This window comes from Pseudorca crassidens, chromosome 15 (assembly GCF_039906515.1).
Source record: "Pseudorca crassidens isolate mPseCra1 chromosome 15, mPseCra1.hap1, whole genome shotgun sequence".
Taxonomy (NCBI): domain Eukaryota; kingdom Metazoa; phylum Chordata; class Mammalia; order Artiodactyla; family Delphinidae; genus Pseudorca; species Pseudorca crassidens.
In genome coordinates this window covers 88528621-88552638 of record NC_090310.1, presented here as the reverse complement: position 1 = coordinate 88552638, position 24018 = coordinate 88528621, and the positions used below count along the sequence as shown (strand labels likewise).

The 24018-nt window shown below is 66.6% G+C and overlaps 1 protein-coding gene across 21 annotated transcripts in view; it reads left to right on the top strand.

Annotated features, from left to right (window-relative positions):
• Positions 1 to 23679, top strand: part of KCNQ2 (potassium voltage-gated channel subfamily Q member 2) — a 57269-nt gene extending 33590 nt beyond the window's left edge. For 4 of the 21 annotated variants that reach the window (XM_067708711.1, XM_067708708.1, XM_067708721.1 and 1 more), the window contains 9 exons: positions 1500 to 1568; positions 2425 to 2454; positions 6520 to 6573; positions 9951 to 10174; positions 10601 to 10709; positions 11134 to 11265; positions 13833 to 13940; positions 16425 to 16548; positions 17162 to 23679. In XM_067708711.1, the coding sequence (XP_067564812.1) occupies positions 1500 to 1568; positions 2425 to 2454; positions 6520 to 6573; positions 9951 to 10174; positions 10601 to 10709; positions 11134 to 11265; positions 13833 to 13940; positions 16425 to 16548; positions 17162 to 17893 (1582 nt within the window). In that variant the 3' untranslated portion in view covers positions 17894 to 23679. Of the gene's footprint in view, positions 1 to 1499; positions 1569 to 2424; positions 3986 to 6519; positions 6574 to 9950; positions 10175 to 10600; positions 10710 to 11133; positions 11266 to 13832; positions 13941 to 16424; positions 16549 to 17161 lie in introns of those variants that run through there. The other 17 variants (XM_067708717.1, XM_067708715.1, XM_067708714.1 and 14 more) reach the window with 13 other exon arrangements.
• The last annotated feature ends 339 nt before the right edge of the window (positions 23680 to 24018 follow it).

The following is a 24018-nucleotide window of genomic DNA, read 5'->3' as shown; positions in this document are numbered from 1 at the left end:
GGGTGTCACAGAGCTGGTGGGGGTGTCACAGAGCAGGTGGGGTTGTCACAGACAGTGGGGTGTCACAGAGCTGGTGGAGGTGTCACAGAGCAGGTGGGGTGTCACAGAGCAAGGTGGGGTGTCACAGAGTAGGTGGGGTGTCACAGACAGTGGGATGTCACAGACAGTGGGGTGTCACAGAGCAGGTGGGGCGTGACAGACAATGGGGTGTCACAGAGTATGTGGGGGTGTCACAGAGCAGGAGGGAGTGTCACAGAGTAGGTGGGGGTGTCACAGAGCAGGTGGGGTGTCACAGAGATGGTGGGGGTGTCACAGATCATGTGGGGTGTCACAGATCATGTGGGGTGTCACAGAGCAGGTGGGGTGTCACAGAGCTGGTGGGGGTGTCACAGAGCAGGTGGGGTGTCACAGAGCAAGGTGGGGTGTCACAGAGTAGGTGGGGTGTCACAGACAGTGGGATGTCACAGCGTAGGTGGGGGTGTCACAGAGCAGGTGGTGTGTCAGAGACAGTGGGATGTCAAAGTGTAAGTGGGGTGTCACACAGCAGGTGGAGTGTCACAGACAGTGGCATGTCACAGAGTAGGTGGGGGTGTCAGAGAGCAGGCGGAGTTGTCACAGCAGGTGGGGCTGGGTCAGGAAGCAGAGACCAGGGCCTGGAAACTCGCAGCGTCACTGATGGCGTGGAAGCTGTGTGAGAGCCTAAGGTGGCCAGGATCCACTGGAGGAGTTGGGAGTGGGGTGGGGTTGGGGTCAGAAGTGTCCCCAGACATTGTGGGGACTCGAGTCTCGGGTGAGTCTCCTGCAGCTGGAGGTGGGAGAGCTGGCCTTCCCCAGGAATGTCCCAGGGGTACAAAACCCTCCCTGGCATCCCAGAGGGACTGTTCACCCCTCGGCTTCCTGGCCGGTGGTCGCAGCACTGAATGCTGGGCCGGCAGGCGGGCCAGGCGTGCGGCTGTCCTGGTAGGTGTGACTGCCTCTGGGAAGAGGGGCTCGGAGCGGGGCCAGGCCAGCCGTCCAGGAGGCCCGCTTGCAGCCCTGTGGGCTCTGCCCAGCACAGTCATTTCCTGTGACCTCGGCCCCACTCAGCCTTGGTAGAGCGAGTGGCTCTGTAGAGAGGGGTCTGGGAGCGCCACTATGTTGGGGGCTGGGTTTGCAACCGTGCTTCCCCTGAGGGTGTTCAGGGATTGGGAAGGGGGAGGGCGGGAGCCCCTGTCCTCCCTGCAGGACCAGCCCCACACAGGCATCCCCTCTAGGGATGGCCCGGGCCCCGCGCACTCCCAGGGCTGGGGCCCCCGGGAGGATGAAGACAGTGCCCCAGCCCCAGAGGTGGGGGCCCGGGCTCCCTGGGGTCTGCCGCCGCCGTGCACTCCTCCCCTTTTTCTGCCTGTGACGGGCACAGCCCGTGTCCCCGCGTGAGACACGGATGCTCGTGAGAGCTGGGCTGAGGGCCCCTGGGGCTCTGGCGGGCGGGGGCCCACTCACCTGTCCTCCTGCCGCAGACTGATCCCGCCGCTGAACCAGTTAGAGCTGCTTCGGAACCTCAAGAGCAAATCTGGACTCACCTTCAGGTGAGCGGGGGCGCCTGGGCTGGCACTCGGGGCACGGCGTCTCGGGCCTGGCAAGGGGCTGGCAGCAGCAGGATGCTGGTGGTCGGGCTGCCGTGGGACCCGGTGACACCGGTGGCTTTCCGCTTTTGCTGACCCCGGTCTCGGCTCCCATCCTGAGGGCGGCCGGGTGCGGGGTGGGCACAGAGAGGGGAGCTCCACGTGGGGCCAGGAGGCTGGTGCTCTGGCCTGAGGCGGGAAGAAGAGTCCAGCCGTGCACGTCCCTGGAGCGTCGGGTGGACACACGCGGCGGCACCTGCTGGCTCTCCCAGTCACAAACCCCGCGACTCCTCGAGCGCTTGATGCGCGAGGAGGGTGCGGAGGAGATGGGCTGGGCTGCAGGAGAGGGGAGGGGAGGGTGCCGTGACCAGGCCTGTTTGCCGACAAGGAAGGGCTCTCGGTGGGCGGAGCGGCCGAGTGGGCTGAATGGTGCCCCCCCACCTGCCCCGCAAAGACACATCCATGCCCTGGAACTGTGAACGTGACCTTATCTGGAAAAAGCCTTCGTGGGGGTGATTGAGTGAAGGACCTCAGCCATCCTGAGCGTCCATTGTGGAGGAGCTTCCTCCACACTTCCTCTCTGAAAGTTTGTTAATGTCGGTGATTCTGATGAAAGCGCGTGTCCATAAACACGGGGCGGTAGCGACCGCAGCCTCAGAACTTCTCGTGACCCCTTCCGGATTCCCTGTCCCCTGGGACCCGCCTCCTCCGGCCCCTCACACGCAGCCCCCGGCCTGTGGGAGCTTGGGGGGTCCTCTGGGCTGTGCACGGGGTCGGCCCGGAGGACTGCCCGCGAGCAGGCTTGTGCTTCTGTTTGCAGGAAGGAGCCCCAGCCGGAACCATCCCCAAGGTCAGTGCCACCTGCTCCCGCTGCCTCGGCGCCTGCCCTGTGTCCTCGGGGGGCGCGGGCTGCCTCCGGGCTGTGCATGCGCCTGCGTGCTGCTGAGGGTGGCGCCCTGCCTGCTGGTGATGTGGGCCCTTAAATCACGCTTCCCGTGGCCACGCCCCTCCCCAGGCCCCGGGCCTGCTCAGCAGCTGAGGGGCAGCTCCTGCCCTCCTGTGACTGTAGCACCGCGGACTGGACGCGGGGGGCTTCCGGGGGAGCAGTCCTACCAGCTCCAGCACAGGGCCTGGGCTGTTCTGAGCCGAGGGCGACCCAGGTGGCCACTCCCACGGGGTGTCCCCCCGACACTGCAGGTCAGGGTCAGACGGCGGGAGGAGGGGCAGCTCTGAGGAGGGGTCTTCGCATCACCCCGGTCAGGTCTCGGTTTGTGGAAGGTTCTCGAGGAGTGGGAGAGGGTCCCCTTCGGGGCAGGGTCTCCTGCCCTGCTTCGCAAGCCCTCGGTGGGGACCGGTCTCCCCCTCCCTGGGTCTGTCCAGGCCCCTGCGGTTCTGTTTGCTTTAGGCGAGCTCGAGGCTGGGACCCCAGATGGGGACTCGCAAGGATCATTTCTGCTGGAGGCAGAGGAGGGATGGCAGCACCCTGCTGTTTTCCTAGTGTTGGAAAAAAAAACCCAGACCAGTTCACAACGTTCAAGTTGGTGACCTCCAGCCCGTCCGCGTATCGCTGTGTACCTCTGAGCTCAGGGTCCCCCGGCGCCCCGTCTACACCTGCAGAGGGAGCCCTGTCCCCGAGGCCGTGGGCCAGAGACGCTGCCTGCCCACATTAGTGCCCTCCTGGATCAGAGGCGGCTCAGCTGGCTGCCCAGCTGGGGAGGCGTTGGGCTGAGCCCACCCTCGGCATCCATCGGAAGGGGGCACGTGTCCCCACCCCCACGTCCCCAAAGGGGGCTGTCAGCTGGGGCCTGGGGTCGGAAAGGTCGGCAGCGCTTCTGCCCCGAAGCAGCCCAAAGAGCAGCAGTGGTGAACCCCTCAGACCTGGACCAGAGCGGGTTCAGCCCAGGCAGCGACCTCTGTTTTTCTGGGCAGGCTGGGAGCGAGGGGGCCCGACGCAGGGCTGTGGTCAGGGCGGGCGGGGAGGGGCGTGCAGCAGGGCCTCGCGTGCTTTGTGGGATCCCGTCGGTGCTGCCATCTGCCCCTTCCGTGAGCCCCGGGACCCTGAGGCCGGGGAGGCGGCGCGGCTGCCCGTGGCTCGGCCGGGGTGGGCGCCTCTCTGGCCCTCGGCGCGGCCTGCCCACCCGTCCGGCCCCTCCGGCCTGACGCGGCTTCCTGTGCTCGTCGCCCTGCTTTATCTCCTCTCCCGACAATTTTCGTCTCAGCCTCTCTCTCTCTCTCTCTCCTCTCCTGCCCTCCCTCCCCCAATCTGGAAAATCTTGCCTGCCCCCCAAGTGCCTTTAATCATGTCACTGCCCTTCTCGGGCCCCTTTCACGTCTGCTCTGTCTTTGGGGATGAGGTGCTGACCCTGAAAGCAGGACTCAAGGTGAGGATATGCGGGAGCCCCCCGGCTCTCCGGCACGTTCTGTGGCTCCCCCCGCCCCCCCGCTTCCTGCTCCTCCCTCCCTCCCCTCGTGTCCGTGTGTCCCTGCCTGTGACCCAGCGGCTTCCCCTGGGGGCCCCGGGCCGAGGCCCTGGGACAGAGGCCCTGCCCCTCCTGGATGCACACCGGTCAGCCAGGAAACAGGTGGCATTTCTGTTCCCTGACTGGAGCAGCCGTGAGCCCCTTTGTAGCGCCCAGTGCATAGTAGGTCTGCAGGAAATGAGCCTGCCACAGGACCCACGGCAGGGTGGGCCTGTCCCTGGGCTGCCTGGTGAGGGGACCCTGTCCCGTGAAGCACAGGTGGACGGGGTGGACGCAGGGACCCTCCCTCAGCTGCCGTGAGAGCCCCGGTCCTGGCTCAGGATGGGGGCGCGCCCCGTGGCTGTGTGGGCGTCAGACCAAGGTGTGGGGCTGGGGGCGGGGCAGGCGGGGGTCTCAGGCTGTGCTGCTCTGGGTGTGGCTCTGACCTGCCCTTTGACCCACCCCATTTCTGACTGCCCCCGCCCCTCCCATGCCTGGGGGAGCCCCTGTGCCCCAGCCGCTTTGCCCCTGTCCTGTGGCTCCCCTCTTCGTCGCGGGGGGCAGTGTGCCGTGTTCGGGTGCGTGTCTGTCCAGTCTGGTCTTGGTGAGTGTCCGTGGGCGCCTCTTCCACCCTCTCGAGCCCGGGCCTCCGGGCTTGCCTGCCGGCAGTTCTGATGGGGTGAAGCTCCACTTGGCTGCTGTGGGCAGGAAACCCCAGCGCCAGCCTGGAACCCAGAGGCAACGGGCTGGAGTTGGGGCTCCTCGCCCCCCCGCAGCAGAGGGGCAGTGCTGGGGGGGGCCAGGCCACCAGCAGCCCACCTCCCCCCGCTCCGTCCCACTCTCAGGCCGCGCTGTCTCATGCCGGAGCCGCTGGCCGCGTGAGGCTGTTTAAGTTTTCGTTACAATTAAAGACAGTCACTGCGGTTAGAGAGCCTCTCCCCGGTCTCCTGCGCTTGGGAGCCAGGCGTGGGCGGTCACCTAGGAAACGGTGGGTTCGGCGGTGCTGGGCTGTGGGCGGGCGAGCGCAGCGAAGCTGGTCAAGGTGGGGGCTTGGAAGACCCCGCCCCGCTTGGTCCTCTTTCCCTGGGGAGGAGCCTCCGGGTGGGGCGGGGCGGGGCGGGCCTGGGGACCCCTGGGGGGAGCTGGCCATGGGGATCCGGTCTTTAGGCTCCTTATCTGTCCTGCAGGCCCTGGTGGGGCTGTGGCTGCCTCGGGGGTGCACTCTGGAAGAGAACGTTTGCCCTACATTTGAGGGGCTCCTGCTGGCGGGGGGTCCAAGTCCTGGGGAGGTCTGCCCCCATGTGGGTGCGCTCGGTGGACAGCTGGACCCCAGCTCCCTCCACCCGGGGCCGACCTCTAGTTAGTTTTGTTCTACAACCCGAAGTGACTGGGGAAGGTCCCACTGGGGAAGCACGCACGCTCGCAGGGGACTGCGTGCAGGGCGAGGCCGGGGCGGCCGAGCGAGGGCTCCTTGAGGAGACTTGACCTTGGCTTGCTGGCGTCAGTGGGGAGATCCTTGTCTGGACGCTGGCAGGTGCCGTCGGTGTTTACGTGAACGTGGGGACACTGAACACGTTTGTGAGTCGAGACCGCTGGCCGCGTCTGGGTTCGTCAGGCACAGAGTTTGAGAACCGCGGTCTCAGAAGCAAAGGTGGGGGCAGAGAGCGAGGCCCCGGGGAAGTGAAGGGTTTCCTGAAGTTCTTGCTGGTTCTTCTCATTTTTGATTACAAGTTTTCAGGTTCTAGTGCAGAGCTGAGTCTTGGGCCTTTGGGGAGGTTCTTGGGCAGGGTGACCACGGGCAGCGTCTCCTGAAGGGCCGCCCGCAGGTCCGTCTCTGCCCTCAGCACGGGGTGGACTTCACCCAAGGCCCGACCTTGGCGGCCCTTTCAAGTCCAGGAGCCCCAAGCCCCCTTCTCCTTAGCTCCCCTCCAGGGAGGGGCAGCCACTGCCTTCTGGGTAAACCGAGGCCACTTCTGATCGGGCCGCTGGCTGGGTTGGTTTGTGAAGCCAAACTTGCACGTTTTTCCTCTGAAACGTGAGCTTTCTGGAATCCTGTCCCTCTAGAACCAGCACAGCCTCAGCCCATGTATTATTTTTGTTGTTGGCATGAATATAGCAAAAAAAAAAAAATAATACATCTTTTGAAAGACGTGGCCCCAAACTGACGCTGGAAGGAAAAGGTATTTTTGGAGGAAAAAACTGGGATTTTTTTTTTTTTCTCTCCAAAAATAGGGACTACTTTTTTTCCAGGCCGACGGAGGACTTTATGCGCGGCTCCCTCGTTCTCCTCGCTCAGACGCGAACTCTGTAGCGGGTGCGGCTTGAGCACAGAGCCGCCCCGGGTGGTTGGTGCCTCGTGTCCCTGCGCCTCCTGCCCGCGCGCCCGGCCCAGGCTCCCTCTGGTCGTGTTGGGTCGCCGGCGCCCCCGGGACTAACTGTCCTCTCCTCATTTCCAGTAAAGGCAGACGGTGCACAGAGTCCCTGTGTGGATGCTGCCCAGGACACGCTAGGTACCTCAGACACGTCGCTCGGACGACCATTGCTGCACGGCTCTTGTCCCCCTCCCGCTCCAAGCACTTTGCTTATTAGAGGTTCTAGATGCGCCAGGGAGAGGCTGCCGCCCGCCCGGCCCCCCAGGCCCCGATTCTGATTGGCAGCTCGCCTCCCGGCCCCTTGGTGGAGCCCTAGGCCCCCTCTGGCTCCAGACGACCAACCGCCTGGGTGACGGTGGCCATGGAGCTGTAACCCCTTTCCTTCTCCCCATGCCAAACGATGCCGTGCTCCAAGCAGGAGGGGGGCCGGCCAGGGGCTCTGAAAACCAGAAAGGGCGCCTTCAGGGGCCTGACTGCTCTCCCGCGAGCCTTTTTTCCACGGCTCGTCCATCTAGCACCTCTACTACGCACGGGAGGGCCGCTGCCCTCAACCCGGAGCCCGCCCGCCCGCCCGCCGGGAGGCAGCTCTGTCGTGTGTGTGCCCGCTCCCCGCGGTCCTGGCACACCAGACACATCGGAAAGCCAGAGGTCCATGGCTCCCCCTCCCACGTGCAGGCCTGGTTTAGGGCAGGCTGGAAACGGGTCGGTGAAAGGCCGCCCGATCTCTGCCCCGTGGGCTCCCTGACTGCCGGCACGTTTCCTCTCTCTGTCCCCTCTCTGCTCTCGGGGGTGTGGAAGCGTCTGTCCTCTTGCTTGCTCTGGGGCCCCCTCCTGCCCGCCCCTCCCTGCCCCGTGCGGCCCTGCAGGTGCTGGCAGCTGCACTCACCGGTCATCGTGTGCATGTGGTCCGTGATGGCCCCGGAAGCAGGGGTGCCGAGCGGCGGGCGTGGGGAGGGGCCGGGCAGCAGGGTCGGGGCTCCAGGGCGGCGGCATGCTTGCACATCTGCATCCGTGCATGCTCTGAACCCTTCTCGCCCTCGAGAGGGGCCCGGAGGGTCGCCTGCCCCACCTGCCCGTGCTGCCTGTGTGTTCCCGACGTAAGGCCCCGTGGGGGAGGCTCTTGCGGCCCCGGGAGGGGAGATGTGGGGCCCCGGCAGAAGCCGTCCTGCTTGCCCAGAGCTGGCGTCCAGGGTGCTTCTGGCCACAGGCTGGCCGGTCGGGTCGGGGGCCGTGATCAGGCTGCCCGGGAACCGGAAAGGCCAGAGGTGCCCGTGGCCGGGCCAGGAGCCCAGGCCTCACTTGGCCCTGCCGTGTGCGTCTCACGGACGTCACTTCGTCCCCGCCCCCCCGCCTTCCCTGGGCGTCCGCAGTCCAGCGGTGGACCAGGCGGCTCTCTCTGGACGCCGGCTCCTTCCCCGCTGAGCTGGGCCCCGGCCGGCCGTGCAGACCAGGGTGCAGCCGCGCTCAGCCGGGGCCCCCGCTCGCCTGTCCCCGTTGATGGCTGGTGTCACTTGTTGGGAATTTGCCCTGGGGAGGGTAGCAGGCAGGGGAGGAGAGGCTGGGCCTCGCTTTCTCCCCAGACCCTCCTGAGCTTGGCCCTGGCCCCGTGTCAATGCCCCTCACTTGGAAGGTGGGCTGGCCCGTGCTCTTTCCTGGGGGCGGGCTGCCGGAGCCCCGTCCCGCGCATGCTTCTGTCCTTGGCTTGTGAGGTGACGGAGGGTCTCTCTCGACACCTGCAGGACCGTTGGCGTTCGGGCACCTGGAGTTGAGGCGGGCCTGGGGTGGCTGGGGGCCGCGTGCCTGTGAGCCCTGAGCTGTGATGAGCGTGGAGGTCCAGACAGTCACCCGTGGCCTCCTCCAGCAGGGCACCCCTCCCCGGTCTGAGCAGTCTGAGAGCCAGGGACGGCAGGGCCAGGCCAAGGCCAGGGAAGGCTCCTTCCTGGGGCTCTGTCATCGCGGTCCGCTGCGTGGGCCCAAGTTCTGGGGGCCCCAGCAGTCCTGGCTTGGTGGGGCCCTTGTTTCACGGTCTCCCTGGACCAGCTGGTGGTCTCCTTCGGGAGCAAAGGGAGGAGAGGGTTATCTTCATAGCAGCCTCCACAGCCTGGCTCTGCTGCCTCTCGGTCCCCCCGTCTGGGCCTCGTGCCGGGCACAGCAGTCACAGGCTGGCAGACCCCCGGCTCCTGTGTTCACGGGGTCTCTGAAGGAGCCACCCCGCTGAGTGGGCTCCACGCCTCGGGCCTGAGAACCAGCACAGATGGTCTTGGCTGCCTGGGGGCTGGTGGGCAGGGGCAGGGGCACCGGCCTGGACCGCAGTGTGCGGGCTGGCCGGACCAGGCCACGGGCTGCTTCTTGTCCACGGTGGGTCATTTCTGCGCCGTCTAACGACATGTCTCTGCTGTGGGTCCCCTTCGGGCCGATGGAAGCAGCTGACCCGGGCCATCTGCGGTGGGGCTGGCGCTGTCTGAGGGATTAGCTGGTGGTGGGAGCTTCCCAGCGACAGCAGAGGCCCTGCCAGACACCCATGCGGGCTGGTCCCAGGCCCCAGGGCGGCGCAGAGGCCCCTCGGGAGGTTCTGAGTGTGGCCCCTGAGTGTGGTGGCGTGAGTGGGCTCATGGGGGCCTCACTCTCCTCCTGGGCAGATGGTGGAAACTGTCCACGGGAGGAAATGAGTGGCCGCCTGGCCCCGGGCCTGACCGCACCCTGACCAGAGACCGCCCTTGTCTCCTGCCTGCTGCCTGGAGGGTGTTAGAACCAACAAACGTGGGGTGTCAGACCCGTCTCCATGGTTACCAAGAGACGGGGCAACGAGGCCCAAAGACCCTCACGGGGCTGTGGCTGTACGGCCATGGTCGCCCCCTGTCTGCGGCCTCGGGCCGGGGCTCGGCCGGCACCCGTAGCATCCCTCTGGAAGTGTGGACGTTCCGTTCCTGGCCGTGTCCTGGCGGGGGGTGCAGCCTGTGCGCCCTGGGTGGAGATGAGGTGGGCAGACCCTGGCCCTCGTGCTGCTCTCCGTGCTCCCCGCCCCCCGACCTGTTTCGCCAGGCAGCTCCCTGGGGTTCGGCCGAGGGGCCCGGGGGCCAGCTGCAGCCCTCACCCTCCTGACCTGGGGCGGTTACGGGGGTGGAGGGCAGGCACGGTAGCTGCTGGAGTGGCCGGGGGCCCTCAGGAGGTGCCCAGGGAAGAGCCGTCATCGCCCAGGGCGTTTGAAGAGGGAGCCCTGGTTGACGGTGTGGCGAGGTCTCAGGCACCTTTTGGTGGTAGCTGAAGGTGATTTCAGAGTCCACTGACCACTCACCGGCCAGACTGAGTGCTGAGCGGGCCCCGGAGAGCCTGTGGTGGAGCTGACCTGTCCCCGCTCGCCCTAGCGACCCTCCCGCCCCGGCCCGTGCTCCATCCCACGGCCAGGGCACCCCGTCCTCCCACCAGGAGCCAGCGGGAGCGAGTGTTCTTTGCAGAGTGACCTCTCTTGCTGTCTTTCTGTGTGTCTGTCCGTCTGTCGGTTCTCGCGGGAGCAGTCAGAAGGTCAGTTTGAAAGACCGTGTCTTCTCCAGCCCCCGCGGCGTGGCTGCCAAGGGCAAGGGGTCCCCTCAGGCCCAGACCGTCCGGCGGTCGCCCAGCGCCGACCAGAGCCTGGAGGACAGCCCAAGCAAGGTGCCCAAGAGCTGGAGCTTCGGGGAGCGCGGCCGCGCGCGGCAGGCCTTCCGCGCCAGGGGCGCCGCTTCCCGGCAGAACTCGGAAGGTGGGTCGGGCAGCCCTTGAGTTGGGGTTTGCTGTCCTGGAGCTCCATGCGATGGGGCCACACGGGCTTGTCCTCTCGCGTCGGGCTCTGCTCCCCGAGCTCCGTGTTTGCCAGGCCCACCCGTGGAGCTGGTGCCGGCGCATCACTGCTTTTACGGCTGACGCTCCCCGAGTACTCTGTGTGGACGTATCCCACCTTGCCCTTCTGTCTGTGCACAGGGGTGCCCTCTTACACCCTTGTGGTGGTTGCTCCCTGAGGAGCACAGTGGAGGGAAGCAGGCTGGAAAAGCAGGACGGGGGCGGGCTGGAGTGTGGCTGTGCCCGGCGGAGGCCCCCTCGGACACGTGTGCGCTGTGGGGCCGGAACACTAGGCCCCCTCCATCCCGGGGGTGGCCCAGCCCCTCACGGGCTGTGTCCTTCCACCCAGAAGCAAGTCTCCCAGGGGAGGACATTGTGGACGACAACAAGAGCTGCAACTGCGAGTTTGTGACGGAGGATCTGACCCCGGGCCTCAAAGTCAGCATCAGGGCCGTGTGGTGAGGACCCGGCGGGCTCCCTCGCAGAGTCGTCCACGGACGCGGGGCCTTGGGGGGCTGGTGTGAGGGCACGCGCTCGGGAGGGATGCCTCGCGGCCGACACCCCTTCAGTCTGGCCCCCGCGGCTCACGAGGCACCTGCCGTCCCAGCCATCGCCTGCGTCCCAGGTGCCGGGTGCCCAAGGCTGCTAGTAGACGGCTGGGAGCTGCCGCGGCACAGGGGTTTCTGGGTGGACACGGGTCCTCTGCGCAGCGGGGCCCAAGTGTGGCTGGGGTACGAGACAGGTGGGTGGCCCAGATGACAGGGCCGAGTCATCCAGCAGACATTCTCGGAGGTGCTGGGCGGGCCAAGGCAGGTGGACGCTGGGGGGCTGCCTTCGGTGGTCTGTGCCCAGGGCTCACAGCCTGCCGACCACCCCCTCCAGTGTCATGCGATTCCTGGTGTCCAAGCGCAAGTTCAAGGAGAGCCTACGGCCCTACGACGTGATGGACGTGATTGAGCAGTACTCGGCCGGCCACCTGGACATGCTATCCCGCATCAAAAACCTGCAGTCCAGGCAAGAGCACCTCCCCCGCCTGCTGGTCCCGGGGGGCGTGGGGCGGGTCCTCCGGGCCGAAGAAGCCGGGTGGGGGTAGGGACGGGGCGTGGCGCAGGCAAGAGCACCTCCCCCGCCTGCCTGGGCCCCGGGGCATGGAGCGGGGTCCTCCAGGCCGAAGCCGGGTGGGGGGTAGGGACGGGGCGTGGCGCAGCTGCACACTCCTGCCAGAGGTCCAGGCAAGAGCACCTCCCCCGCCTGCCTGGGCCCCGGGGCATGGAGCGGGGTCCTCCAGGCCGAAGCCGGGTGGGGGGTAGGGACGGGGGCGTGGCGCAGGCAAGAGCACCTCCCCCGCCTGCCTGGCCCGGGGGCGTGGGGCGGGTCCTCCGGGCCAAAGCCGGGTGGGGGATAGGGAGGCAAGAGCACCTCCCCCGCCTGCTGGTCCCGGGGGCGTGGGGCGGGTCCTACGGGCCCGAAGCCGGGTGGGGGGTAGGGAGGCAAGAGCACCTCCCCCGCCTGCTGGGCCCGGGGGCGTGGAGCGGGGTCCTCCGGGCCAAAGCCGGGTGGGGTAGGGACAGGGGCGTGGCGCAGCTGCACACTCCTGCCAGAGGTGGGGCGGCAACGCGCTGTGGGCGCAGCGGCTGGCCCCGCTAGCTGCCACATCTGGGCCCTTCCTCTCCGGCCCCGCGTGGGCTTTCTCCCATGTCCTCGTGTGGTCTGTTTTTAACCTTTCTGTTGTCTCTCTCTTCTCTCCTGCCCGTGCTGCGATGGGCAAGCGTGTATGTGTTGTGCGCACACACGGGCGTGCATATGCACATGCGTGAATGCACGTGTGTGCTTGCACGTGTTCAGGCCTCGGGTGCACGTGTGTGTACACATGTGTATGTGTACAAGTGCATGCATGTGCATGTGTGCACAGGGGTGCAACACATGTTTTGGCAAACATGTGTGGGTGCGCGCATGTGTCTGTGTGTGCTGTGCCACATGTGTCGTGTGTCCACGCACGTATGTTGCCCATGTGTGCCCGTGTGTGTTGGGGAGAGGAGTTAGTTCTGTTGAGAGGTGAAGGTGCAGGTTTCCGTGGGCCCATCAGGCAGCAGTTAGGCCACGTGGCACCTGTTCCTCCAGACGGAGGGCTGGTCGTCCCTCCCCACCGCACAGACGGATTCCCACGGCCGGAGCAGGCGGTGGGGCTGGACATGTGCCTGGTGGGCCGCAGCCGGGCACACGATGGCGCTGCCATCTCTGGCTGCATGTGAGCACTGGCTTGCTCACCCCAGGAGTCAGCTGTACACACGTGTGTACAGACACAGCAAGGACCCAGGACATGCACACACACAGACCCATGTCCACTCCCACATGCCCACGTGTGCCAGCACACATGTGTACACACATACCCATGCTCTAAGCCTTGTGCTCACACGTGTGTCCTATAGGACCGACACACGCACACCGAGTACGTGTGTGCTCATAGGCACGCACCATACACACAGATGAGCGGGCGCACACACGTGTGTCTGGTGCCTGGGAGGAGGCCCGTGGCTGTCGTGGGTCTCTCCTGGAATGGACCCTGCCTTCCTGCCGGCCAGGCCCCTCCTGGGGTCCCTCCAATGAGGCGGCTGCCGGTTCTCTGGCCCTGAAGCCTAGGCCCTGGCCGTGGGGGTCTGGGTGGTTGGGGCGGTCCTGGGGGTCAGCCCAGATCCCAGCCCCATGGCAGGTGGCGTCTCCCCGCCCTGCTCAGGATGCCAGGGGAGAGGCCCCTCTGGGCCTCCGGCTGCTCCCGTGGGGTGAGGCCAGGGCACAGCCCCTCCCTGTCCCCAGGCTCAGGCCGGGAGGCCATCTGCTCAGCGGCCTCCTTGAGCATGAGTAGACCTGTGTGTTTGCGCGAACGCGCGTGCCGTTGTGCACATGTAAATGATGTGCGAGAGCGTGCACGTGTATACGTGAGTAAGTACACGTGTGCCCGTGCGTGCAGACTCGAGGGTGTGTACACGTGTGCCCTGCGTGCAGACTCGAGGGTGTGTACACGTGTGCCCGTGCGTGCAGACTCGAGAGTGTGTACGTGTGTGCAAGCGTGCGTGTGTCCACGTGTGTGTGTGCAGGTGTGAGCACACGCGTGTGCGTGAGAGGCCACCCTGGGTCTTGACGGCCGGCCCGCCGCCACTCGTGATAGCAGTTTTTTTCACGAGGCTCTTCTGTCCTAGGCCGTCCCCTCTCCCTCCCCTTCTGTCTGGAAAACAGACGAGACAAACAGAGCCCCGCAGGAACCAGATGTCTGTCGCTTCCTGGCAGGGCCTTGGTGTCTTTCCCGGGGTCCTTTGGCACTTTGCTGCCAGCTGCCACGTGTCCTTGGACGTGCACCCTTGCCCGGGCAGACGGGGCACCGCGAGCTCGTGGCCTCACCCAGTGCTCGCTTGACCACATCTGAGGTCACGGGAGCGCAGTGTCCCTGCGTCCCGTTTGTGAGAAAGGTCACGGCTGCTCTCAGCGGGTCATTCATTCTGTCTCTGCAAGTTTCCGGCTGCCTCCCCTTTCATGTTGCTTCACGATGCATTTTCCTGGTGTCTCTTTTCTTGTTTACTCGCCAGGATAGATATGATTGTGGGCCCCCCACCCCCTTCAACTCCCCGGCACAAGAAGTACCCCACCAAAGGACCCACGGCCCCTCCGAGAGAGTCACCCCAGTACTCACCTAGGTCAGGACACCTCCCGCTTGTCTCTGTGGAATGGCCAGCCCCCTTCGCTCCAGCCACATGACGGCAGCACCCGCTCTGCTCGACGGGACGGAGGGGCTGCTTCTCTGTCCCTGACAAAACGACGTCCTCTGCAGGCCCTGGCGGGCTGGGTTGGGGTGCCCTTGAGCTGCTCCTCTTGGCGGGGTCCTGGGGAGGCTGTCCGGGGGGCTCCTTTCCACCGACCCCTGTGTGGCGTCCGCTGGGGGTGGGGGCTCCCTGGGCAGAAGAGGGCGGCAGCCCCCCAAGGATCAGGTGCGTTTAGACGTGGGGCCCTGCCCCAGCACCGCCTCAGACCCCTGCCACCACCTGCCGGTGGGTCGACCTGGGCTGCTGTGCGGACTGAGCAGGTCCTGGCGGGAGCCCAGCTCCCGGGGAGTCCCCAGAGCTTTGGGGGCTCTATTTCCGGTTTTCACCGTGGTCAGAGTTGTTGAAGAAGACGGTCCCAGCCAATGGGCAGAGTGGGGGGCAGGCAGTGAGGCGGCGAGTCAGCAGAAGCAGGCTCGTTGGTGATGAATTCAGACTTGGGAGCCTTCCTGCTCCCCCGGAGCATGGAAATGATGGCCGCGACCCGCCCCCCAGCAGGTCTGGGAGAGCAGAGCCCAGGGCAAGGATGTGGGGTGAGGGCGGACACGCCCGCCGAGTAGGCAGAGGGGCCCAGGGGCGTCCCGGAGGCCGGCAGGGATGCTGGCAGCTGGGCCGTTGGAGTGACTGGGGGCGCCCGACCCTCGTGTGCCCAGGTTTCTGTGCATGAGGCCGAGGGTCAGTGTGCGCTGGGCGTCTCAGCCTGGCGGCTCTCCCATGAGAAAGGAATTTCCTGGGGAGCAGGCCTGACCCCGGGCCGCCCAGACAGTGTTTGCCGCGTCCCCCGCTCTGCCCGTGTCCTCCAGCCCCGAGGAAGCTGTACCTGAGACAAGCCCACCCTCCTGGGCATTGCTGCAGGGCATAGGGGCTGGGCGCTCAGAGCCACGGGCTGGGAGGGCCCCGCAGGCCTCCCGGACCACTGCAGCCAGATGCCCACAGAGGAGCCAGAAGGACGGGTGAAGCCCGAGGCCCAGGGGAGGGGGGGGCACAGGCTCCACGGAAGACCCACCGGGGGCAGCTCCAGGCTGACCCTGGGCCAAGGCTCCCAGGGGAGAGGCCGGGAGGGCGGCCCGTCATGTGGCAGGGGCGAAGGCGCTGAGCGCCCGTGCCTGGACTGTGTGGACGCCTGGAGCACCAGACACCCCTCCTGCCGCTGTGTCCCCACTGGCGTGTGCTGGGAGCCGAGGGCCCCACGCCCGCCCTGCCACCGCATGATCGAGCATGACGCCCCGCGGCCGACGCGAAGCCTGACCCCCTCCTGCTTTCCGTGACAGCAAGGACAGAGCACCCTGAGCCCCGACAGGCAGTTAGGGCGGCGCTGTGGGTGAGGACGGCGGCCGAGCAGGCCGGCAGCTCCCGTGACGCTGCTTGTGGGGTAGGAGCTGGCGCCCCTCCCCACTCGGGAGCTTGGGTGGCGCACTTCGCGCTTGAGGCTCCAGAGAAGCGGCGGGGCTGTGCGGCCTGTGCCTGGGTGGCTGTCCCGCCCAGCTGCACCCTGGCCCTGGTGCATTTGCCCAGCGTCCACGTGGCTGCACTTCTGGGGCTCAGGGTGTCGGGCGCCCACCCTGCCACTCCCAAGGTCCCTTCCGAGCCCCTCAGTGGTCCTTCCCGTTCAGCACAGGGGACAGGGGACGCCGCATGGGTCAAGCAGAAGGCCTCCGCCCTGAAGGAGGCCTCCTTCCCCTCTTGTTGGCATTCGTGACTGATGGCCTCGTTTGAGGTCACCTCAGCTGCGTTCTGCTTCTCCCACGTGCGTGCGCACACACAGGCCCACGCACTCTCACACAAGTGCATGCACAGGCATGCACGGTAAGCACACACGTGCGCACGCGCGAGCACGCACGGACCCCCTCTCTGGTTGCCAGTGGCTCCGTCTGTCCCCTCCTCTGGTTGTGCGTTGGTGGTTTCCTGTGTTGGTCTGTGTCCCCTCCCCCGTCCGGCGCATGGCGCGAAGTCCTCACGCCCCCCTGCTTCTGTGGTTCCCGCTGCAGACGTTTAACTCCATCCCCTCCAGACCCCGGGTGGGCAGGGGCCTCGGCGGCACGTTATCCAGGAGCAGAGCTCGGGGGTGGGGGCGGGGGAGCCGAGGGGTGCTTGGCCCCAACTCCCTTCTCTTTACCCCTTGCTAATGTGCCAGCCCCACTGGAATGGAACGGTCGGGGACAGGCCCCGAGGGCAGCGGAGGGCAGGACGAGGGCCAGGCGCCCGGGCTCCATCTGTCCTGCTTCCTCGCTGCCCCCGGTCGGCTCTGGATTCAGCCCGGAGCCTGGATCTGGTGGCTGCGGCCTGGCCCAGGAGGAGAGGGCCATGGGCTCCACTGCTCCCACCTGAACTCATGCTGGGGACGGGGTCTCTTCCCGGCAGAGTGGACCAGATCGTGGGGCGAGGCCCGGCCATAGCGGACAAAGACCGAGGCAAGGGCCCGGCTGAGGCAGAGCTGCCCGAGGACCCCAGCATGATGGGACGGCTGGGGAAGGTGGAGAAGCAGGTGGGAGCGTCTGGGGGTCCTGGGGTGTCGGCATGGACCCTGCGGGGGAGAGCTCAAGCTTTGGGGGGAGGGAGGGCTGCTGTGTTTGGACCCTGGGCCCCCAGGAGCACCCCCCGGGCCTGGGGCGCTTCCCTGACGGGGGCTGAGGAAAGGAATGGCCAGTTCTTACCCGCTGTAGAGTTTGCTCTGAGGGGTGAACCCACAGCGGACACAGGGCGGCCCAGACAAGCAGGAGGGTCCGTGTTTGAAGTCCTGAGGCCACACACTGACAGGTGGGGTCAGAGGCTGAGCTGCTGTGGGGAGTCTGCCCTCCATTGCCTCTGCACCTCTGTGGGAAACATCCTGGGCCGCCCCCCTTCTGGGGAGCAGCCCAGTTTCCCCCCACCCCCGGGGAGCAGCCCAGTTTCTCCCCCCCGGGAGCAGCCCAGTTCCCCCCCTTCTGGGGAGCAGCCCAGTTCCCCCCCTCTGGGGAGCAGCCCAGTTTCCCCCCACCCCCGGGGAGCAGCCCAGTTCCCCCCCCTCCGGAGAGCAGCCCAGTTTCCCGCCCCCGGGGAGCAGCATGGGCCCCCGCCCCGGGGGGCAGCCCAGCATGGCCTAGCAGCCCCTCCTGCAGGTCCTGTCCATGGAGAAGAAGCTGGATTTCCTGGTGAACATCTACACGCAGCGCATGGGCGTCCCCCCGACGGAGACCGAGGCCTACTTCGGGGCCAAGGAGCCGGAGCCGGCGCCGCCATACCACAGCCCCGAGGACAGCCGGGACCACGGCGGCAGGAACGGCTGCATCATCAAGCTCATCCGCTCCACCAGCTCCATGGGCCAGAAGAACTTCTCGGCGCCCCCCGCCGTGCCCCCCGCCCAGTGCCCGCCCTCCACCTCGTGGCAGCAGCAGTGCCACCCGCGCCAGGGCCACGGCACCTCACCCGTGGGGGACCACGGCTCGCTGGTGCGCATCCCGCCGCCACCCGCCCACGAGCGGTCCCTGTCCGCCTACAGCGGGGGCCACCGGGCCAGCACGGAGCTCCTGAGGTCGGAGGACGGCCCGGCCTGCAGGCCCCACGAGGGCGCCCTGCGGGACAGCGACACGTCCATCTCCATCCCGTCCGTAGACCACGAGGAGCTGGAACGCTCCTTCAGCGGCTTCAGCATCTCCCAGTCCAAGGAGAATCTGGACGCCCTCAACAGCTGCTACGCCGCCGCCGCGCCGTGCGCCAAAGTCAGGCCCTACATTGCGGAGGGCGAATCGGACACGGACTCGGACCTCTGCACCCCGTGCGGGCCCCCGCCGCGCTCTGCCACGGGCGAGGGCCCCTTCGGCGATATGGGCTGGGCCGGGCCACGGAAGTGAGGCCGCCCGCCGGCCTGCCCCTGACTCCTGGCCTCCCGGGCTCGAGGCGGACCCTCCGGGGCCCTTTGCTTAGAGTAGCGCAGCGCGGGTGCCCGTGTGGGGTGCCGGGCAGACGCGGCCCTTGGTCTCGCACTGGAGGTCGGCAGAAATTCTTCTCCAGCGAGGGGCAGCCCGGCTGGCCGTGCCCACTCTGCAGACTCTGCAGACTGTTGGCCTGGGTGTGACAGAGGCCGGGGTCAAGGCTGAGGACGGGCCCCTGGCGGCTGGGTCGAGGCGTGGGCTGGGAGCGGGGCCGGGTGAGGGTGGCAGCGAGGGGCAGGCCTGTCTTGTGAGGATCAGTGGCCTTGAGGCCTGGGTGGGCGGTGGCTGGCCCCTCGGGCGTGGCTTGTCTCCGCCCCCCCTTCCTGTCCTGCCCCATCTGTCTTGGGTGCCCACCCAGAGCTTCTGGTCAGTGTCGCCCTCCTTCCTGTGGGTTCTGAGTGTCCTGTGATGGGAGCCGGCCCCAAGTCCAGTATCCTGGCCTGCAGGAGGCAGGGGGGCGAGGCTTGGGACCACCCCAGAGCAGAGCAACCCTCAGACCTCCCGAACCTGGCTCTTGTGGGGAGGGGCCCGCTCCACAGGCTCCTGGAAGGGGGCTCTTGGGGGCTCCCTTCTGGATGTGGAAGATGGCGGGTGTGCCCCCGTGTCCTCTCCCCTCTGCCCTGGCCGGGTGCTGGTCACCAGGCTGTGGCCAGCACTGCTATATGGACCTGCCTGTGGGGAGAGGTGCTGGGAGGCTGGGGCACTGCCCCACACTGGGCTTGTGCTCTGGGGTCCTGGGCCGGGCTGGTCATGGTGAGCAGATGTGCACGCTGTCCTCCCCTGGGGACCCTGCCTTGCCTGTCTCCCATCAGCCCCTGACGGGGCCCGGGCTGGACAGTGCCGCAGCCGTCGGGGAAATCTTCAGTAGGGCGACCCCCGCCGTCCAGAGGCCAAGGCAGCTCTGTCTTGTAGGCGTCTCTCCTGTCCCCGCGGAGCTGACCGTCCCCCACCTGCTCTCCTCCACTCACCGGCCCCTTGGCTGTGACCTCTTGCTGTCTTGGAGTCAGAGCTGCCCATCCCCACCCTGTATCCTGGGAAGCAGTGGCCCCCGTCATTCCTATCCCGGGCACCTGGGTCTGTATCCTGGGAAGCAGTGGCCCCCGTCATTCCTATCCCGGGCACCTGGGTCTGTATCCTGGGAAGCAGTGGCCCCCGTCATTCCTATCCCGGGCACCTGGGTCTGTATCCTGGGAAGCAGTGGCCCCCGTCATTCCTATCCTGGGCACCTGGGTCTGTGGGGCAGCAGCTCTGAGCTGGGATTCCAGCCCCAGGAGGCGGAGTGGACCCTGTCCTGGGCCCCCAGCTGTCAGTGCGCGGGGGCGTCTGGCATTTGGGGTGACACACGGTTCAGGGAGAGCCTCGCTGTCTCCTCAGGGTGCTTGTGTCCGTCCTGGTCAGTGAGGGAATCCGCTTGCTCTCTGGGAAGGACTTTGAAAGCAACATCACGTGCCCCTGGCTGTCAGGGTCCTGACGCTCTGAGATCTCTGGGGAGCAGTGTCTGCAGTAGCCTCTGTGCATGGCCCCCGCCCTCGCCAGGACACCCAGGGTCCCACCTGTGTGCACCTCTCTGCTGGGGCTGCTGGCCAGGCGGCTGGAGGGCGGGCTGGGCCTAGTGCAGGAGGATCCAGGCTCGGAGTCGGAAACCGTGGTGTGCGCTCAGGGCCGCAGCACGAGGATACCCCTCTCCTCCAGCCTCCCGGGAGGGGTTGGTCGTGGAACCTTCCATGTGGCCCCACCGGCCCCCTCCGCCCGGCGTGTCTGCTCCGTGCCCCCTCTCTTGTTCTCGAAGGCAATGTTTCTCCACCTCAGACCCTCAGTGGTGAGAAAAGCCCCTCCCAGTGTGGTACTCGGTGTGGCTGGTGTGAAGGGGCCCCGGCGAGTGGCCGCTCCTCTGCGTGAGGTCTGAGCCCGCCTTCGCCCTCCTGCCATGGGAGAGGGAGGCCCCAGCTGCAGGCCCCTGGGCCAAGCACGTGCACATCCTGCCCAGCCCAGCCCCTGCTCTCTGGCCCTGGGAGAGTCAGGTCAGGCCGCCAGCAGCACGGACCCGCCCCTGTCGGATCTCGGTGGCCGTGGGTGCTCGACCCTACTGGGAGGGGCCCTTGGCCACTGGAGAGAGTTTTGTGTCCTGTCCCACACGCTCCCTGTGCCGTGGGCCCCTGGTGACGGGAGGTGCCGGCCCAGACATACCTCTTGTCCCCAGAGCTGCTGAGCCGGACGCAGGCCCCAAGGCCACTGCTGGGAGGGTCTCCGAGGCTGCAGCAGGAGGGGTTGAGGCTAGACTGTCAGACGTGCTGCACTTAGCAAGGGGGCTAAGCTAGCAAGGGGGCTGTGGCGTCTCCTCTGTGAAATCGCGGCCCCTTGGAAGACAGGAGACCCATGTCTCCGCTTGAGGGACGGTTTGGGGGGGCAGTTTTGGGAGATGATGGAGTAGAGGCTCCTTCTCAGGGGCCCCCAGACCCCGGCCCAAACAGTGCGTGATCCTCCCAGCGTCCGTCCACTGCCCCGGGGTCCCCACCTTCAAGAAGTGTAGAAGGAAAGAAGCCGGGCGCTTTGGGGGGTCGGCGTGGGCGCGACCGCGACCGCAGAGGGCCCGCCCTGCTCCTCAGCAGGTGTGGCGGACGCTTCCCAGGACAAGCATTTTAGTTACTAGAGCACGCGCCGCCCCCCAGCCCCTGACACACGCCTGTGCTGACACTCGTGCCTGTGAGCGTGCAGCACACACGCACGCACACATACCGCACATGCTGGCACACAGAGTCATGCACATGCATTCTCACCCCCCCGCCGCACGTGCACACCCCATGCACGCACGCTCACACACCCATGTGCGCACCCACACACGCACGCTCACACACCCATGGGCGCACGCTCACGTCCCCCCACGCACGCACTCACACACCCACGTGTGCACTCACACCCATGGGCGCACGCTCACACCCCCCCACGCACGCACTCACACCCACGTGCGCGCACACACGTGCGCACACACCCCACACCCACGTGCGCACACTCACACCCACCCACACACCCACGCGTGCACACTCACACACCCACGCACACCCACTCACACATCCACGCGCGCATATACTCCCACATGCGCACACACGCACGCTCACCCCCCCACGCACGCTCACACACCCACGTGTGCAGACACGTCGTCTGGCTCTGTGGCTCTGCCTGCTTTAAGCAGAGGAATTAACGACTCTGGAGTTGCAGACAGTCCTGGGACGTTGATCCCTGGGTTGCGGTTCCAGCTGTCCCAGGCCTCCGGGCAGTACCGGACACGGTCCACTCGAGCCCATCCAGGTCCCCCCCGCCCCCCCCCCAGCTGCCCTGGAGGCCGTCCAGGACGTCGGGTCAGCCAGAGACCAAGAGGTCCTGGCGTCCGCGGGCGTCCAGCTGTGACGCGGGGGCTCTGGCGCCTCCGTCTGCCCTCCTCAGCCATGTGGCCCGGCCCCGGCCCCCTCTCCTTTCTCTGGCCCAACACCCCCTTCTTCTGTCTGCGTGACAGCGTGAGCTGTGGCTGTCCTGGAGGATGGAGGGACCTCAGCCAGGTGGCAGGGAGCTCCCTTCCGGGCCTGCCTGCCCGGCCCTTCCCCGTGGGAGACCACAGCGGCCCCACCTTCCTTTGGGGGTACTTGCCTGTGAGTCTGCATCACGAGGGCCCCCCGGTGGGCCTGTAATCGCCACGTGCAGCCCAGAGCAGAGGCACCGGCCAGGCGGCCGCTCACGGCTTTCACAGGTTGGTTGGTTTTAACTTCTCCATTCCCTGGGCTTGTCCCCTGGTGGCCACTGATCTGAGACGTAAACACGGGAGAGACGGGGGAAGCGTCCTGTTTTCTTCTGCTCCCCGCCCCGTGAGGCAGACGCCCCCGTCCGTGCTGTTTGTGGACAGAACGAGGCCCTGGGACATCTCTGGATGCTTCCGAAGGCCTGAAGGGTGGAGGCTGCGGGGAGGCCTTTGTAGGAAGCTTGTTTGTACTATTTCACACTCGCCCCAAACGTAAAGAAGGTGCTGGGCGCTCGTGGAGGCATCTGGCCCGGATTTCCCGCTGCGAAGTCAAGATCGGATCTGCCCCCCACGTCAGACCCTTGAATAAGCAAGGTGTGAAGAGGGCTGGTTTGGCGGTGAGGACCCACCTGGAGGGTTTGGTGCACCTGCACCCAGGGAGTTCTGCACAGCAGGAGGGGCTTCGTGACCCCGTAACCCCCAGTGCACACTGGTTCCCGATCAAACACTCCCTCCCTGGCCGGCGCTGTCCTGCGTGGTCCTCAGCTGCCCTCAGCAGTGGTGTGGACAGCCCTGCTCTCTGAGACCCCTGAGCAGACCTCCAGGCCGCCTGCTTGGATACTCGGACGTTCGGTGTGGGGCAGGGGGGCTGGGCTGCCTGCTTGTGGTGCCCAGGGGAGCCTGCGTGGCTGTCCCAGGACAGCTGCCTCCTGCGTTCCCGCCCCCAGGGGCGGGCTCCACTAGGGCCGCTCGCCACCAAGTGCCAAGTGGGAGAGACAACTAGGGAGAGCTTCCTGAAGGAGGCGGTGTGCTGGGATCAGGGGCTCATGCCTGCCTTCTCTCCAAGGGATCTGGGAGAGCTGCTACGCAGGCCCGGACACTGTAGCCCCTGGAACCTGCCCCCCCTGAGTGGGTCCCACAGTTGGCTGGATTCTGCTGTCTTGTAAGGGGTGGGGGCTGGCGGCAGACACCAGAGGAGGGGATGCTGGGGAGAGGGGAGCTTAGGAAGCCGGTAGAGAGCATGAGAAAGAGATGCCCTCTGGGTCGGAGGAGGAGTTGGGTGGTCTCTTGTCTTGGACACTTGCATGGGTGCCCCCGCCCGACAGAGGTGTGGCTGGATGGCCCTGTCCAGAGACGCCCTCGGGACGGGCAGATCAGGTGCCAGGAGAGGAGGGGACCCTCATGGGGGGTTGTCCTCCGTCCTGGGGTTTCCAGGTGGGCGAGCGGACTTTGCCAAATGCCGCACGTGCAGCTCTGACTGGGTTTCATAAAGTTGTTGCCTTAATGCACGTTGATGAAAATTCACCAGGGTCACCCCCTGCCCCCTTGGCGTCCTCCAGGCACCGACCCAGAACCCCGCTGCCTGTCTCCATTCAGGATCTGCAGGACCATGTCCATAGCTAGCGCAGCGTGGGCAGCGGGCCTCACGGCATCACTCCTGCAGGGGCCCAGCCCACCCGCCCGCCCGGGGGTCCCTGTGCCCCCATCCCACGCCGTCCTCACAGCCATCGCCCGCCCTCCGGCCGCAAGGCGGCTGCAGTCCCCGACCTGCGCTGTTGCTTTGGCTGTCTTTGCACTTTTGTTCACGTTCACGCTCCAAAGAATATGTCATGATGCCTTCAGTGCTGACGAGCACCGTCTCACCAAGTCCCTGCAGCACAGCCGGGCCTCTTCTCCTGGGCGTGTCACACACACCCCTCCCGTGACAGGTGACGTGTGCGCTGTCCGTTTTCTAGGGACAGACGCCCAGGGAAAGAACTCTAGTTTTCTATGGACCAGCCGAGATTCTCACTCCACTCACTGTCAGGTTGACACTTGTGCCGCCAGGAGGGCCCAGTGCGGGTCTGCCCGGGGACTGCAGGTGTGGAATCTGGCGGCAGGGACACATGTGGAAAGTTCTGGAAAGCTCTACCGCCACGGGGACGAGTTTGGATGCCCAGTGGACCTGTGCACTTAGTAAAACACAGTGATTCAACCTGGACGGTGTGTGCTCTCTTTCCTTGCGTCTCGGGGCTGCTGGCCTGTGGCAGGGCTCACGCAGGGTTCTGCCCTCCAGGGTGAGGGCGCTGGGCACTGCCGAGGTCCTGTCGCTGCCTTAATGAAGGACCATAAGCCAGTGGCTTACACAGCAGAAAGCCACGCCCACGAACCTGGGCCTGGGGCCTGAGTCCGTCGAGATCCCCACCTGGCCCTTCTCTCCACCATTGGGACGGCAGGGGCCCTGGGACCCAACCTTCTAGGTTGGGGCCCTCAGGAAATGGTGGGTGGGTGCCCGTGTGCGGGGCCCTGTTCTCGAGCGTGGGCTCCGCGCACG